Here is a 14,358-nt window from a genome sequence, read left to right as displayed (position 1 = left end):
CAAGCAAACATGGTGACTTTTTTTAAAAAATAGTGTCACATTGGCAGATGTATTGCCAATGGTCTGTGGGGCCAGAGCCCTGCGTGTCAGTTGATCATTGCCAGGAGTGTTGACCTCTCTCTGCTGCACTGGGATGAAATGGGCTCTTGTCCATGGAAAACTGAGACTGCAATAAATTTTGGGCAGCCCAAGCTTGAGTATCTTATCTTCCTCTTCAGTCAGGTTTACTCTTGAGTAGGTAGAGAGTCTTGTTGTTTTCCTCTACAAGTCCTAATGTAGGACCTCCCCTTGGAATGAAATTCTCCGTAATAACACTGCTGTAATAAGTGAACCATTGGTGACTATTGAAGCTGCTTTAGTAATGTTGCTTCACAGTGGGTATGGTCAGCTACTCCTTATGTAGTGTATTACTCATATGGGGAGGCAACTTATGCAAACAGACTGTTTGCCTTTAGGCATTCACCTTGGAGGAGGCAGCTTCATTGAACATCACAGATCTTATTTCTGACAGAAAACACAACACAGCTTTGTGGCTTACGATGGAAAAAGATGTTGCCCTTCATAACTCGAATTGGCTGTCTTTGGTCTAAACTTGTATACTGTATTTCTGTGATATGTCTTTGTACAGAAACCGGCCTATTAACGCAGATGTTGGAGAGCCTTTTTTTTTTGACACAGATAGGTACAATAATATATGGTGGGAAATTTGAAAAGGATAGGAATGGAAAGGAAGATTGAAGGGTATTTTTGGACAAGGAAAAATTTATACTTATCTTTTTAGAATAATGCAGGCAAGTGGTATAATATCCCCTTATACAAGTAGTCCTCCACCTAGGACCACAATTGAGCCCATTTTCTTTTGCCAAGTAAGCAAGACAGTTATGTGAGTTTTGCCTCGTTTTTCAACCTTTCTTGCCCCAGTGATTCACTTCTTGTTAAGTGAATAACTGCAGTTCAGTTAATAACATGGTTGTTAAGTGGCTTCCCTCATTGATCTTGCTTGCCAGAAGATTACAAAAGGTGATCACATGACTCCAGGATACTTCCACTGTCATAAATACATGCCAGTTGTCAAGCATCCAGATTTTGATCACATGATCATCGAAATGCTTCAGTGGTCATAAGTGAAAAACGGTCATAAGTCACTCAGTGCCATTGTAACTTCAGTCACTAAATGAATGGTTGTAAATCGAGGACTACCTGTAATCTCAACATTTTGCTTGAAAAAGGATCATTAGTTTTAGGAGATTGTGGAAAGGAAGCTAGATATTTACATTTTTTGTGCTAAATATCTCTAGAGGCAAATATTTAATTACATATACTTAGATTTCTGATTGGGTTGTTTGTTTAAGGGTTTGAGGCTAGAACATTATCTGTAAAGGGACAAAGATTAGCAATTCCTTAATTGTGCTACCACAGCATGACAGGCAACTTTTGGAGAGCTGCACTTTTTTAAAAAAATAACATTTTCTGGTAGCTAAGACTGCAGTTGTAGAGCCATTGCATGTTAATGTCATGTAAATGGGTTGTTATTTATGGTTTGCAGGGAGAATTATTTGAATTGTGCTTTACTTTAATGATATCCAGACTGCGTATGTGTCCTTTTCTTTGGAAACACAGTGGGGAACTTTGTCTCAGACGTTTTGCAGTTTGTTACAAATTTCATTGATACGCTCTGTAGAAATTTGAGGGGGCTGTCTGCAGGTTGGAAGTTGCTGACTTTGGCACTATAGGTTCAACATGTTATTAAAGACTTCTAAACCAGCGGTCCCCAACCTTTACAACTTGGCAGCTCAGCAGGGAGGACGAGAAGGGAACCAGTCTGCACAAGTGCCCACTCGCCACTCGCACACGGACATACCCACCAGCCCACTGCTCATGCAAGTTGAGCTGCGCACGTACGTGTGCGCCGGCTCATCGCTTACACAAGTCAAGCTGTGCGTGCCAGCCTGCCACTTGCGCAGCTTGTTTCTAAACAGGTCATGACCTGGTAGTGGGCCGCAGCCAGTGGGGTTGGGGACCCCTACTCTAAGCACTTACACTTTTAAGAGTTGGCTCTTGATAAAGGCCTAATTGCAAAGGTTGCTTTATGCTTATTACCAGTGGCATGCAAAAGCAATGATAAAATTGGCTTTTCTCTGCACTGTAGCAGAATTTCTCACATTTGAAAAATGTTCACGAATGAAGGCAGATATACCTATCCCAAGATAATGTTGCAGGATACAATCAGGGTCGGTCACAGGGACCACTGGTTTAATCTTCCAAACTTTCAGATTCATGCTTGAGCCCATCTTCAGGGAACTTCTTTCTAGCAGAGTGAAAATTTTTCACACTTGGCCATCATAATCTTGCTCATGTCAGGATTGAATGATTTTTTAACTCTTGATCTTATAGACCAGGGGTGTCCAACCTTGGCAATTTTAAGACTTGTGGACTTCAACTCCCAGAGTTCCTCAGCCAGCTTTGCTGGCTGAGGAACTCTGGGAGTTGAAGTCCACAAGTCTTAAAGTTGCCAAGGTTGGACACCCTGTTATAGACCTAAACAATTTGTTGCTTAGTTATCCAGGATTGATGTAGGCATTGTAGTATCTACCTTGAGTGAATATGTAATCTAAGAGTCATCTAGATGTAAATACAAACCAGGAACACAGATATTTGTGCTGAACTTCAGTGTTTCCACATTCTCTCTAGGATAAGGTGAGAGATCTGTATCCTGCCTCTTTTTTTAACACACGTAGATTCCCAGATTTGTGGTTCTTATTTATTTTTAGGAATTATTGGATTTTGGCATTCTTGCTAATAGTTTAATTGCTGGAATGTACAGGAATGTTGTGGTACTAGTAGTCACACAGTAGAATGAACCAAAGTGAAATATTTCTTATATTGAATGAAATCTTAAGAATGTAGTTGGGGAAAGTATTGCATGCATCCCTTTCCTGGTTTCTTTGTCTCTAATGAAAAAGTTGCCTAATTTGACTTTTCATGGTGCTTGTATTATTTGCTAAATATAGGCTATGGTGGATTATGAACCCAGTCCTATAGTCCGTCTATAGAGTAAACTAATGAGTTTATAACTGTTATTGATTTTACTCACACTTTCTGTATGATGGGATGTGGTTTTCACAGATTGCAGAAAGGATCAATTTTTTTGGACTGTTTCCAGAACAGTAACTGTGCTAATCTGTTTTAACAAAAAACTGTGTATTTTTTATGGCCGAAAGACTAGCCCATATAACTGGATACTTGCATTGAGGAATTGATTAAACAAGCTTCCTTGTTTAATTTTCCAAGTTTCCTTGTTATACAGGTAGTCCTTGATTTATAACTGCAGTTGGGAGCAAAATTTCCATTTTTAAGCAAGGCGGTCGTTAAATGAGTTGCCCCTGATTTTACTATCGTTTTGCCACAGTTAAGTGAATCACTGCAGTTGTTAAGAGAATCACGTGTCGTTAAGCAAATCCAGCTCTCCCTATTGACCGTGCTTGTCGGAAGCTGCCTGGGAAGGTCACAAATGGTGATCACATGACTCTGGGACATTCCAACTGTCATAAGTACATGTTAGTTGCCAAGCACCCCATTTTTGATCACCTGATTATGAGGATGCTGCATCTATCATAAGTACGAGAACTGGTTATAAGTCACTTTTGTCTGTGGTACTGTAACTTTGGTCACTAAACAAATGATTTTAAGTCAAGAACTACTTTTATTTCCGCACGATTATCACAGTTTCTATGATACAGAAAAAGTTATTTTGGGGAGGAATGGGTATGAGAACTTCACTATAAGGGTGAATTGCACAAACCTAAATTTAAATATTTTATGTAGCTGATATTCTTCATGCAGTCTGTCATTTATATTCACTCCAGTGTGTTGATAGTATTTTTTTCTCAGACTTTTTCCAACTATTTGTAGGATTTGCACATAGCTGAGTAACAGGACAGTTGCTTGAAAACTGCTGAATCTGTGCAGTCAATTCCCAGGTTTTGCTGCTTCTCTCCAGTGTGGTTGCCGTATCTTTCTGCTGACAAAGCTTATTATGTAAATTCAGTCTGCAGGCTTGTGATGCTATCAGCCTTTAAAACTCGAGTTAATGTATAAACAAATCTTACTGCGCTTTCTAAATAATTCTTGTTTACAATGTTATAATGACTTTTCTCTCACCATTTCATTTTAGGGTCACTTAAGCGAAAGTATGGATCATGGAGGAGTCGGCCCATATGACCTGTAAGTCCTGAAATTGTCTGGGATGGGGGGATGCAGTTGGCAATGGTCAGAAACATCCTCAATGCAAAGAGGAAGTGGTAACAAAACAAGCCTTCTCTCTTGGAGATGCTGCATTTTCATTCTAGGGCACAGATATGGCAATGGGATTGATGAAATCCAATCCTGAAACAGTTTTAATCACATTTAATTTATCTGCAAGGAAAAGGAATTTCTTTTTAAAAGTTGTTCCAATAAAGAAGATGAAAATATTTCTCTTGCTAAACTAAGGAGATGTCAAAGGGTCTAAAAGGAATTTACTATTTGCTAAATTTATTTGCTGCCCATCTTGCCATGGAACTACTTTAGCGACTTACAATCATAAAATGGGAAAAAAATGATAAAAAGTGTAAACATAATTATAGCAAAGGAATAAAACAATAAAAATAAACAGTGCAAATACAATAATATCCCAAGGGTGCTTTTTCAAAAGGCAACTGGGCTTTATTTTTTTCCTTGAAGACATTTCACTTCTCACCCAAAGAACTTCTTCAGTTCTGACTGAATGATGAGTATGGAAGGATTTCTATTCCTTGCAGTCATCTGGTGGTTAGCACTCTCTCTGAGAGCCGTTGAGGCCACAGAGGTGGTCTGTGTCCTCAGGGCCATCTAAATAGTGCAAACAGGTGTGGAACCAGGGGTGAGTTTCTACCGGTTCTGTCCACCTCTGTAGAACCGGTAGCTCTGAAGAGCAGCAGACATTGAACCGGTTCTACGTCTGCTGATGTTTCTGCCCACCTGCCCACCCGGGCTCTTACCTGACCTTTATTTCCTGATTTTTCAACTTCACTTGCCCTGAGAGGCGCAGCTGCAGTTAAAACAACAAGAACAGAGGGCTGTTTCAAAGGCTGCTTTTCTGCACGCTGCAGGGAAGCACATCATAAATCACCAACCCTCGTAAACCAGTAGTTAACCCTGTCGTATCTCACCCCTGTGTGGAACCTTCTTGGAATTGCTGAAGGGACTGTGTTGTAAATAAGAGATGCTTATATGGCGAGCATCTGGAAAAATCATGCTAGGGCTTCTTTTGGGTCTTATTTTGGGGGAAATACAGTAGGTGGTGTCCTGTCCTTCCCTCTCTGTCCAGTCTTAATGTAGATGGCCTCTGTGACCCCTCTTTCAAACTGTGTTCAGAATGTGGTCTACATTCTTCTTGGATGAGAAGTGGAACATCTTCAAGGAAAAGCTATAAAAGTCCAGCTGCCTTTTGAAAAAGCACCAATGAGACAACCATGACCTGGATGACTGAGAATCTCCAGAGACAAGAACAATAATATAAAATGTAAAAGTTAGGTGGAGGGGAAACAGGAAGCGCAGGGGGGAGGTGGGCGTCAGCTAGTTACTCCAGTGGCCACCTGCAGTGTGGTGCTCCCCTATTGGGCCCAGGTTAACCAGCAGAGCCAGGTCTTCAGGTCCTTGCGGAAGGGCAAGAGGGTGGGGGTAAACCTCATCCCAGAGAGACAGGATGTTCCAAAGGGCTGGCAGTTCAGCAAAGAGACCCCTTCTGGATCTTACCAGTCAGAGTAGGGTTGCCTTGCTAGCCTTATTTTTAAAAATGAAAATGGTTGGTTCTCTTTTAGGAGCATGGAGCATTGTGAGAAATTCGAGATTTCGGAAACGAGTGTAAACCGAGGTCCTGAGAAGATCCGGCCAGAGTGCTTTGAGCTGCTCCGTGTTCTGGGCAAAGGGGGCTACGGAAAGGTAAGGAGCCTTCTAGCAAGGTGGAGAATCTCTCCTCTTTTCCTGACGGCTTTTATGTCAGTGGGCCCAGCACGTCTTTTCCTTCTGGATATTGATTTATTAATATATTACTAAATTCATGTTTCAAATATAAATCACCACGTGTAAGTTGGGCGGCTGTATAAATTTGTTTCATAAATAAGACGTCGAACTTGGGCATCTTCTGGAATAAGGGAGTAGGAACCAGGGAATGTTCCCACCTGGTGCAGTGAGCAAAATGGTCCCATATTTCTGTCTCAGTTGTTTAATCAGAGCATAAAGACTGGAATTTTTATTTGCCGGGCGGGGACTATAACTCAGGAGTCAAACATAGCCTGTAAATGCAGGAAAAGCAAAGATTCAATCCTGAGAATCTCAAAATAGGGCCTGAAAGGTTCTCTGTTTAACTGTGTAGATCAGTGTTTCTGAACCTTGTCAACTCTTTAAGACCCGTGGACTTCAATACCCAGAATTCCCTAGCCAGCCAGACTGAGCTGCGCCAACACAGTTCCTATAAATCAGCTGTAGCTTATGGCCCAGCACCTTGTAGCAATCTCCTCTATTTTTTCTGGCTTGTTTATACACTGCTTTGTGGCAAAGGTTCCTTGGGTAACTTAGAAGATAAAAACAAAAGCACAGATGAACTCAGAGCAGGGTTAGGAGGGTGACTTTTGGCCTGTTGATTTCATAATATGTGCTTGATGGATGACTTCTGTGTATGCTTATCCTAACCTCCCTTTTATTTTCATTAGGTTTTCAAAAGTTAGTAGTTTCTTTATTTTAAACAGTATTTGCCATTAGTTGCCCTGAGCCTTATTACTAAAAGACCACTTATAAATTGATTCTGTCGATATTTTATTATTTCAGACCAATTGTATTTGCAGCTTGCTGAATGGTGCAAACCAGGGCTTATGGGAAAACTGGCTTGTGCTATCTGTGGCTTGCTTGGTTTCATTCAGGTAGTGAACCCTGATCACTTGTTATTCACTGATTAAAGGAAGCGTTAAAATGCCAGATATTGCAGTCACTATTGAACCTTTTTGGGGGGCAGGGAAAGTAATATTGTTTCTTTTTAAAATGTGTTGGCAGGTTTTCCAAGTTCGCAAAGTAACGGGGGCAAACACGAGCAAAATTTTTGCCATGAAGGTGCTGAAAAAGGTGAGATGGCTTTGATGACCCAATTCTAGAAGGATAGACAACTTTGTGTGGAGTGAATATAGAACAAGGTTTTGCTTGCTGCAGATCTTGAATCCAAGCTCCATTAAGAGGATCTTGCTGAGGCTCCAGAAAATCATTGCTAGGAGAATGTAAATTTGTCAAGAAACACAGGTAGTTCTCAACTTACAACTATTTGTTTGGTGACCGTTCAAAGTTACAACGGCACTGAAAAACTGACAACAGTTTCTCACACTTATCGCCATTGCAGCGTGCCTGTGGTCGTGTGATTAAAATTGCCCCATTTGGCAACTGGCATGTATTTATGATGTTTTCAGTGTCCCGGTTTCATGTGATTCCTTTTTGTGATCTTCTGACAAGCAAAGTCAGTGGGGAAACCAGATTCATTTAACAACTGTGTTTCTAACATAGCGAACTGATTCGCTTAGCAATTGAGGCAAAAAAGATAATAAAATGGGGCAAAATTCACTTAATAATTGTCTTGCTTAGCAGCAGAAATTTTGGGCTCAATTGTGGTCATAGATTGAGGACGATGTCTTCCTAACTGAAATAAAGAGGTTTTCTACAACTAACCCTGTATTTCTGTCTGGTTACTTCAGATATTAGCAGTAACTGGAGAATTAATGTTTACTTCTTTTCAAAGTTTTTTATCTGTTATTACATATTTAAAATTCTTGAACTTTTGCTTAGTTGGTGCACTTATTATACAGATATTTTTAACAGGCATTGCTGTTAAAAAGCAATTATTGTTGTATTATTTATTGCTCCTTGTATGATAGTGGAATAGCTAGAGCAGGGCCTATGCTTCTCAAATGTCATCCAGTCCGTTGAAACCTAAATGACTCTGAATACGTATTATAGGTGAACATACATTTAACAATGCGTTAAATTACGTCCTCCTGGGATCTATAATCTCTTTTGAAAAAAGGGAGGAAAAAGAATGAGATAGAAAAGGCTGGACAAACTAGGCTTGGTTCAAATGGGTTTGATTGTTTAAAGTTCATTGAATTGCAAGAAACTGACTCTTCTGTCATGTGTGAACCAGACCATCATTAGAAGCCATTGTAATGTTTGATAACTTTGGTTAGTGGGCTGTGAAAACCAAGCCAAATAACAAAGAGGCTCTTTGGGGTTTATAATGTCTAAAGTCCTCCAAATCAAGAATCCAAATTATAAGTACAGGAGTCTAGGTCAGCAACTATAAGATGTGTGGACTTCATCTCCCAGAATTCCCCAGGCAGCATGCTTTATCCTTTTTCTACTCAGCTGCTCATGTCTTGATCAACCTTGCTATCAGACTACTGAACCATATTTTACTTGGGGCTGTTCAGAAACTTCAATTGGTACAATATGCAGCAACTTCACACACTCCAGTCCCTTCCTTGTTATTATTATATTTATTGTCAGAGTACAACAGGTATACAATGAGATTGGCTGAGCTCCCTTCGTGCCCCCCCACAACACACAGTGAGGACAGAAGGCAGGTTGGTAGCAATTGTTTTATCTGCAGTTCTAATTACCCCTCTGTGTCTGGTTTGGTTGCAGAGCTTTTGATACATTATATTTTTGTCAGGAAATATCAGGTTCACATGTGAAAGTCCAGTTAAGTTGATTGATTGCTAAAAGCCTATGCACAAGAATCTTCTCAACTAATGGTTAAATTCAAGGAAGTTTCACTTAGTTTGCTTGTGGCTACGTAGGGATTCTAGGCGGATCCCTCTTTTAACCTTGCCCCCAGATTCTACCATTCCCTCTACCTAATTTTTAGAATACAAATGCTGATTGTTTTGTCTTCTTTAGGCGATGATTGTGCGGAACGCAAAAGACACCGCTCACACCAAAGCCGAGCGGAATATCTTGGAGGAGGTCAAGCATCCATTTATCGTCGACTTGATTTATGCCTTTCAGACTGGTGGAAAACTCTACCTCATCCTTGAGTATCTCAGCGGTAAGTGTGAGCGGAGAATCAACATGTGGATTTTGAGTTCAGCAACGGTGTGAGATCCATTGCATGCTTACATTTCCCCCATAAAACTCCTCTGTATTTTTAGAAATATACGTAGTCTTTGAGTTAACAGCCAGAATTGAGCCCGGAATCACAGTTGTTAAGTCGTGCAGGTTGTTAAGCAGGTCACCATGTCACCGGGCTCAATTTCGTGACCTCTTCTGTGGTGGTCGTTAAGCAAATCAGTTGCCTGCATTGATGTTTTTGCCTGAAAACTATAGATTTCTGGGGGGGGTGTAAAAACATAAATCAGCATGCTGCAAACAGCTGTGAATATGGTTTGGTTGCCAAGCACCCAAAATGCAGTCGTGGGACATTGGGAGGAGCCTGGCTGTTGGAAGTTCAAATCTGGGTCATAAGTAACCCTGGGGAAATTCCGTCGTAACTTTGAGTCGTCGCTAAGTGACCGGTTATAAGTCGAGGACTACCTGTATCTTCTTTTGTAAATCTAAAACATATGCAGGAGAAGGAAAAGGGGGGAGATGGTTCACTTGGGTTCAAAATTTGCCAACTGCACAGGGGCAGATAGGACAGCGCTCTAGAGGGTCAACGTTATTGCCCAGAGGGTCATTGGTTGCCCTCTCCCCTCTTTGGAAGAGCTTTATAGCTCCCGCTGCCTTAAGAAAGTTCAAAACATCCTCAAAAATCCATTTCATCCTGGGCACCCTTTTTTTTTTTTTTGAACTGTTACCATCTGGCAGGCGGTATAGGACAATAAAAACAAGGATAAATAGGCTGAAAAACAGCTTCTATCCCAGGACAGTAACTCTATGGAATTCCACTGTATAGTGCAATATTAATGCAATATCAGGGGTTTTCAGTTCAGTTGTATAGAACGCGAAGGATGTGTCCTTGTGTTTTATTTTATAGTTACAATGTACACTGAAGATGGCATTTAATTTCATTATACGAGGGGCAATGACAATAAAGTAAACTAAATAAATTTTTTAAAATGTACTATTTTTTTTCAAAGAAGTTTCTCTAAAGAAGCATATCTTTTGTATTAGTTTTTTCTCAAACTGCTGTAGGAGAAAGAGTGGTGCAGATCCTGGGGGAGTCATCAAATGAGGGATCTGCCTAGAATCCCTACGGAGCCACGCACAGGCTTAAGTCCAACCACCCCCTCCTCTCAGTGCGGTTGACCCTTAAAAAACTCCAAGAAGGTGCTGACCCTTAGTTGAGAGGGTTCCTGTGCGTAGGCATAATTAGCAGTAAAGCAGTCTAATTGGACCTTCAGGTATAGACCTGGACATTCATGCCTGACAACTGGTCTCTCTCAGGAAGGTTGCATTTCTGGGGAAGCCACACTTACAGGGTAGTCCTCAACAACAGGTGGTTCAAAGTTACAACGGCAATGAAAAAAAGCGACTTATGGACATTTTTCACAGTTAAGACCTTTGCAGCATCCCTGCGATCATGTGATCACAATTCAGATACTTGGCAATGGTTTCACACTGTGTCCTAAGGTCACCGGTTTTGAGACCTTCTGACGAGCAAAGTCAATGGGGGAAGCCAGATTCGCTGAACAACCAGGTTGCTTACTTACCAACTTAACAACAGCGGCAAGGAAAGTTATAACATGAGGCAAAGCTCACTTAACAAATGTCTCCCTTAACAACAGGAATGTTGTGGTCGTAAGTAGATTGTGGTCGTAAGTCGTGGACTACCTGTACTGTACGTAGCTGTCCAGCGGACCCAATGTCTGTTCATGGCATGGGCCCAGGCTACTTGAGGGACTGTCTCATCCCACTGGGATTGCCTTCCCTGTCCATGCTGGCAAAGGAGGCACGTCGTAGGTCCTGTTGGCCTGAGTATTCTGGATGATGAGGTGCAGGATAAGGACCTTCCCTGCTGTTGTCCCTGCCCTTCGGAACATCGTGCCCTCCAGAGCGAGGTCAGCTCCAACCGTCCGGACCTTCTATAAGACCTAGAGACCTGGCTCTGGCATTTAATTATGCTGCAATATTTATAATAGATATTGGTTTTGTCTAATGTCTTTTCTTTTTTAAAGCTTTGTACAGTTTTTATCTTTTATGATTGTAAGCCAGAGTTACCCTGAGATATGATGGAGGGCCAATAAATTTTAGAAATAAATAAATAAGTTACAAGGCAATTTGTGAATCTAACCCGAGTGCGGTCAGTTCTCTAAACAAAAGGACAAGTTATCTAGAATGCTCCATGGACTTGGAAATAGGGCAGCTAGCTTTCTGCGATGCAGCCATCCGCATCCCTCTTCTCTGGTGACATCTGTCTGATACTATGTTCCTAGTGACGGAGCCGAAATTTTACTGGGCTTTTCTCCCACTTCGGTTTCAGGAGGAGAACTCTTCATGCAGTTGGAACGAGAGGGGATATTTATGGAAGACACCGCTTGGTAAGTGACAGAAAGTTTCTTCAGCTCCAGCAGGGTAGACTTAAGGCAAGAGCTGGGTGAAGAATGTATGTAGCCAGTTGGGGAGGCAAATCACAGCTTCCTGCTAAGCTGCATTTTCACTTTCCATGCCTCAAAGAGAAGGCGATTTGGGGAACTGGATATTGAATATGCCTGGGTGTGCCTGAAGGCTGATCTTATGGTATGTCACAATACAAGATTCTGTGTTTCATTTAAATGGTTATATAAATACCACTAAATATATCATGAAGCCACAGTAGGCCTGAAATAGCTCCTGTTGAAACAAACCTCTGTACAGAAGTTTGCTAAAGGCAGATGCGGACAGATTTTGACAAATACGTAAAGGCTGCATATATTACCTAGAATTAAATATGAGGTTGCATTCCAGCAGCTTCATTCAGTTTTGGGCTAAAAACAAATTTGGTGGGGGGAGGAGGGGCTTAACATCCATCTGTATGTTGATCTTGTGGTTTTATCATGGAGAAAAAAATCGGATATGGCTGAAGCCTGTCCTTTGGGCTGTCCCAGCATTTGCTATCAATAATTAACATGTTGGAATCATTAAACATTTCTAAAGAAGGAATATGGTTTTGAGGCCATGGGCCAGAAGCCACACATGAATTTCTCTGGCTCCTTAGCAGAAGGAAAGGCTGTTAAAGAGCACATGACTCCGACCTCATTGCTACAATCTAGAGCATCTACTGTTGATTGGCACTCTTTATTGGCCAGTTAAAATGACTCCCATCCTCTATCACATTAAGAGCTGAACTGAAGGAGGAGAGACGGTCTGGATGACAGGTAGTCCTTGACTTACGACTGGCTGCTTAGTGGCTATTCAAAGTTAGGATGGGCCAGAAAAATGGTACTTACTATCTGGAGTCCTGACAGCTACCCCACCCACCCTGTGTAATCACACGACCATATTTTGGATGCTCAGCAACGGACCAAATTTAAGGCTTTTCTGAAGCATCCTGGAGACACATGGCCCTAATTACTGCCATTTTTTTTGCCACAAACTGGTGTTTAATTCCAGTTTCTGGTGGAAAATGCCCGTAATCTATAAAGAGATCCCTCAGCGATCGCACTGTTCACTTAAGCTGCTGCAAAAAAAGGTTGTAAGACTGGACTTGGACACATGATGACCTGCTTAATGACCATCACAATTTATGATCATAATCGTGGTCTCTTATTACAGTCGTAAGTCAAATGGCTACTTATATATCGATGCTGCTTTCTATCCCTATCCTAAGGGAGAAGTGGAAGAACATCACTAGTGCTTCTGTGCAGCTTAATAAGCTGAGCAAGAATGACCATCTTTATGGAAGGTGGATGACCACTTCGTTTAGAAATGCAGAGCCCCAAAAATTGTTTTTTCTGTCCACACCACATGGGAGGTTGAAAAATGGTGTCATCGCCCTTGTTTGGGAAGTGGGAAACCTGGGTGCAGCAGGAGGGTTGCGCAGCTTTTGGGTTTTTTTGCCATTGTACCATTCTGTTTCTATTCCTTGAGGCAGACCGAAAAGTAGCGGCAGAGAAACTGAATTTCAGGCCCTGTTCAGACATTACACTAAAGCAGCGGTCCCCAACCTTTCTGACACCAGGGATCCATTTCAGAAGAAAAATGGTCTTCCAGAGATGGTGGGTGGGTGGGATAGTTTCATGCACAACCTAGATCCTGTGCATACACAGACGAAGCTTTGTTTGCTCACCCGCCGCTTGTGCGCCCTAGTTCCTATCAAGCTTCGAACCCAGTACTGGGGTTTGGGGACCTCTGCACTAAAGGGCTGCAAACGTCTGTAATTGGCCAGCAGGGCAGCATTAAAAGCAACAGAGGGCAGTCCTTGACTTACAACCATTTGTTTAGTGACCATTCAAACTTAAAAAAGTGAGCTATGACCATTCCTCACACCACAGCATTCCCCGTGGTCACGTGATTCAAATTCGGGTGCTTGGCAACCAGCATTTATTTACGAACTTTCCACAAACAGAGTCAAGGGCGGAAGTTGGATTTGTTTAATGACTTCAGGATTCGCGTAACAACTGTGGCGAAAATAGAATTGGGCATGACTTGCTTAAAAAAAACCTCACCTCATTTAGCACAATTCTGGGCCCAATTGTGGTTGTAAGTTGAGGACTACCTGTGGCTTGAAATGGAATTATGGACTGTGATTTATCCATGTAGCTTCTGAAATTATGGTTACAGTTGAAATTATGGTTCTGGTTTTTGCTTTGGGCCTATTGCCCCCAAAGCAGGGATGGGAAAACCCAGCTTCTCTAGGAGCTGGAATAATGAGTGAGAGTAAAACTAAGCCAAACAAACAACTATAAAACCTGGAAGCTGAGTCTTCTCTTGTGCCACATCTGAGATTTTGCACTGCTTCTTCTTTTTTAAAATTTATTTCTTAATCTATATGGTTGCTAATTGAGATTGATTGACATATTAAAGCCATACATGCCACATAGCCACCCAGGTTTCTTTCCTAATCGGATTTTTTGCATTGCAGTTTCTACTTGGCTGAAATTTCAATGGCTTTGGGACACTTGCACCAGAAAGGAATCATCTACCGTGACTTAAAGCCAGAAAACATCATGCTGAATCATCAAGGTTAGAAAGACAGTGACCAAGCCCCGTTTTAGGTTTTTTTTCAACCCTTGTTCAGAATTATTGGAATCTGGGTGTGATTCAGTAGAAGAGATTTCCCCGCCTGAGAGTCAACACATTGGTTGGTATTGCAGTTTTCTGCATTTCCAGATGGTGTAAGGCAGGAGTCTCCAACCTTGGCAACTTTAAGGCTCGTGGACTTCA

General features: G+C 41.5%; 1 protein-coding gene across 1 annotated transcript in view; it reads left to right on the top strand.

Moving 5' to 3' along the window:
- Positions 1–14,358, top strand: part of RPS6KB1 (ribosomal protein S6 kinase B1) — a 31,890-nt gene that overhangs the window by 1,561 nt on the left and 15,971 nt on the right. Inside the window, exons 2-7 of the mRNA XM_026682763.2 lie at positions 4,175–4,224; positions 5,841–5,961; positions 7,069–7,137; positions 8,956–9,103; positions 11,477–11,534; positions 14,057–14,157. Coding sequence (XP_026538548.1) covers positions 4,175–4,224; positions 5,841–5,961; positions 7,069–7,137; positions 8,956–9,103; positions 11,477–11,534; positions 14,057–14,157 — 547 coding nt within the window. The remainder of the gene's footprint in view (positions 1–4,174; positions 4,225–5,840; positions 5,962–7,068; positions 7,138–8,955; positions 9,104–11,476; positions 11,535–14,056; positions 14,158–14,358) is intronic.

The sequence above is a fragment of the Notechis scutatus genome, chromosome 1 (genome assembly GCF_049901735.1).
Source record: "Notechis scutatus isolate UNSWTSFEM ecotype Mainland chromosome 1, rNotScu1.2, whole genome shotgun sequence".
Taxonomy (NCBI): domain Eukaryota; kingdom Metazoa; phylum Chordata; class Lepidosauria; order Squamata; family Elapidae; genus Notechis; species Notechis scutatus.
The sequence above is the reverse complement of the archived record's forward strand: the minus strand, read 5'-3'. Positions and strand labels throughout refer to the sequence as shown.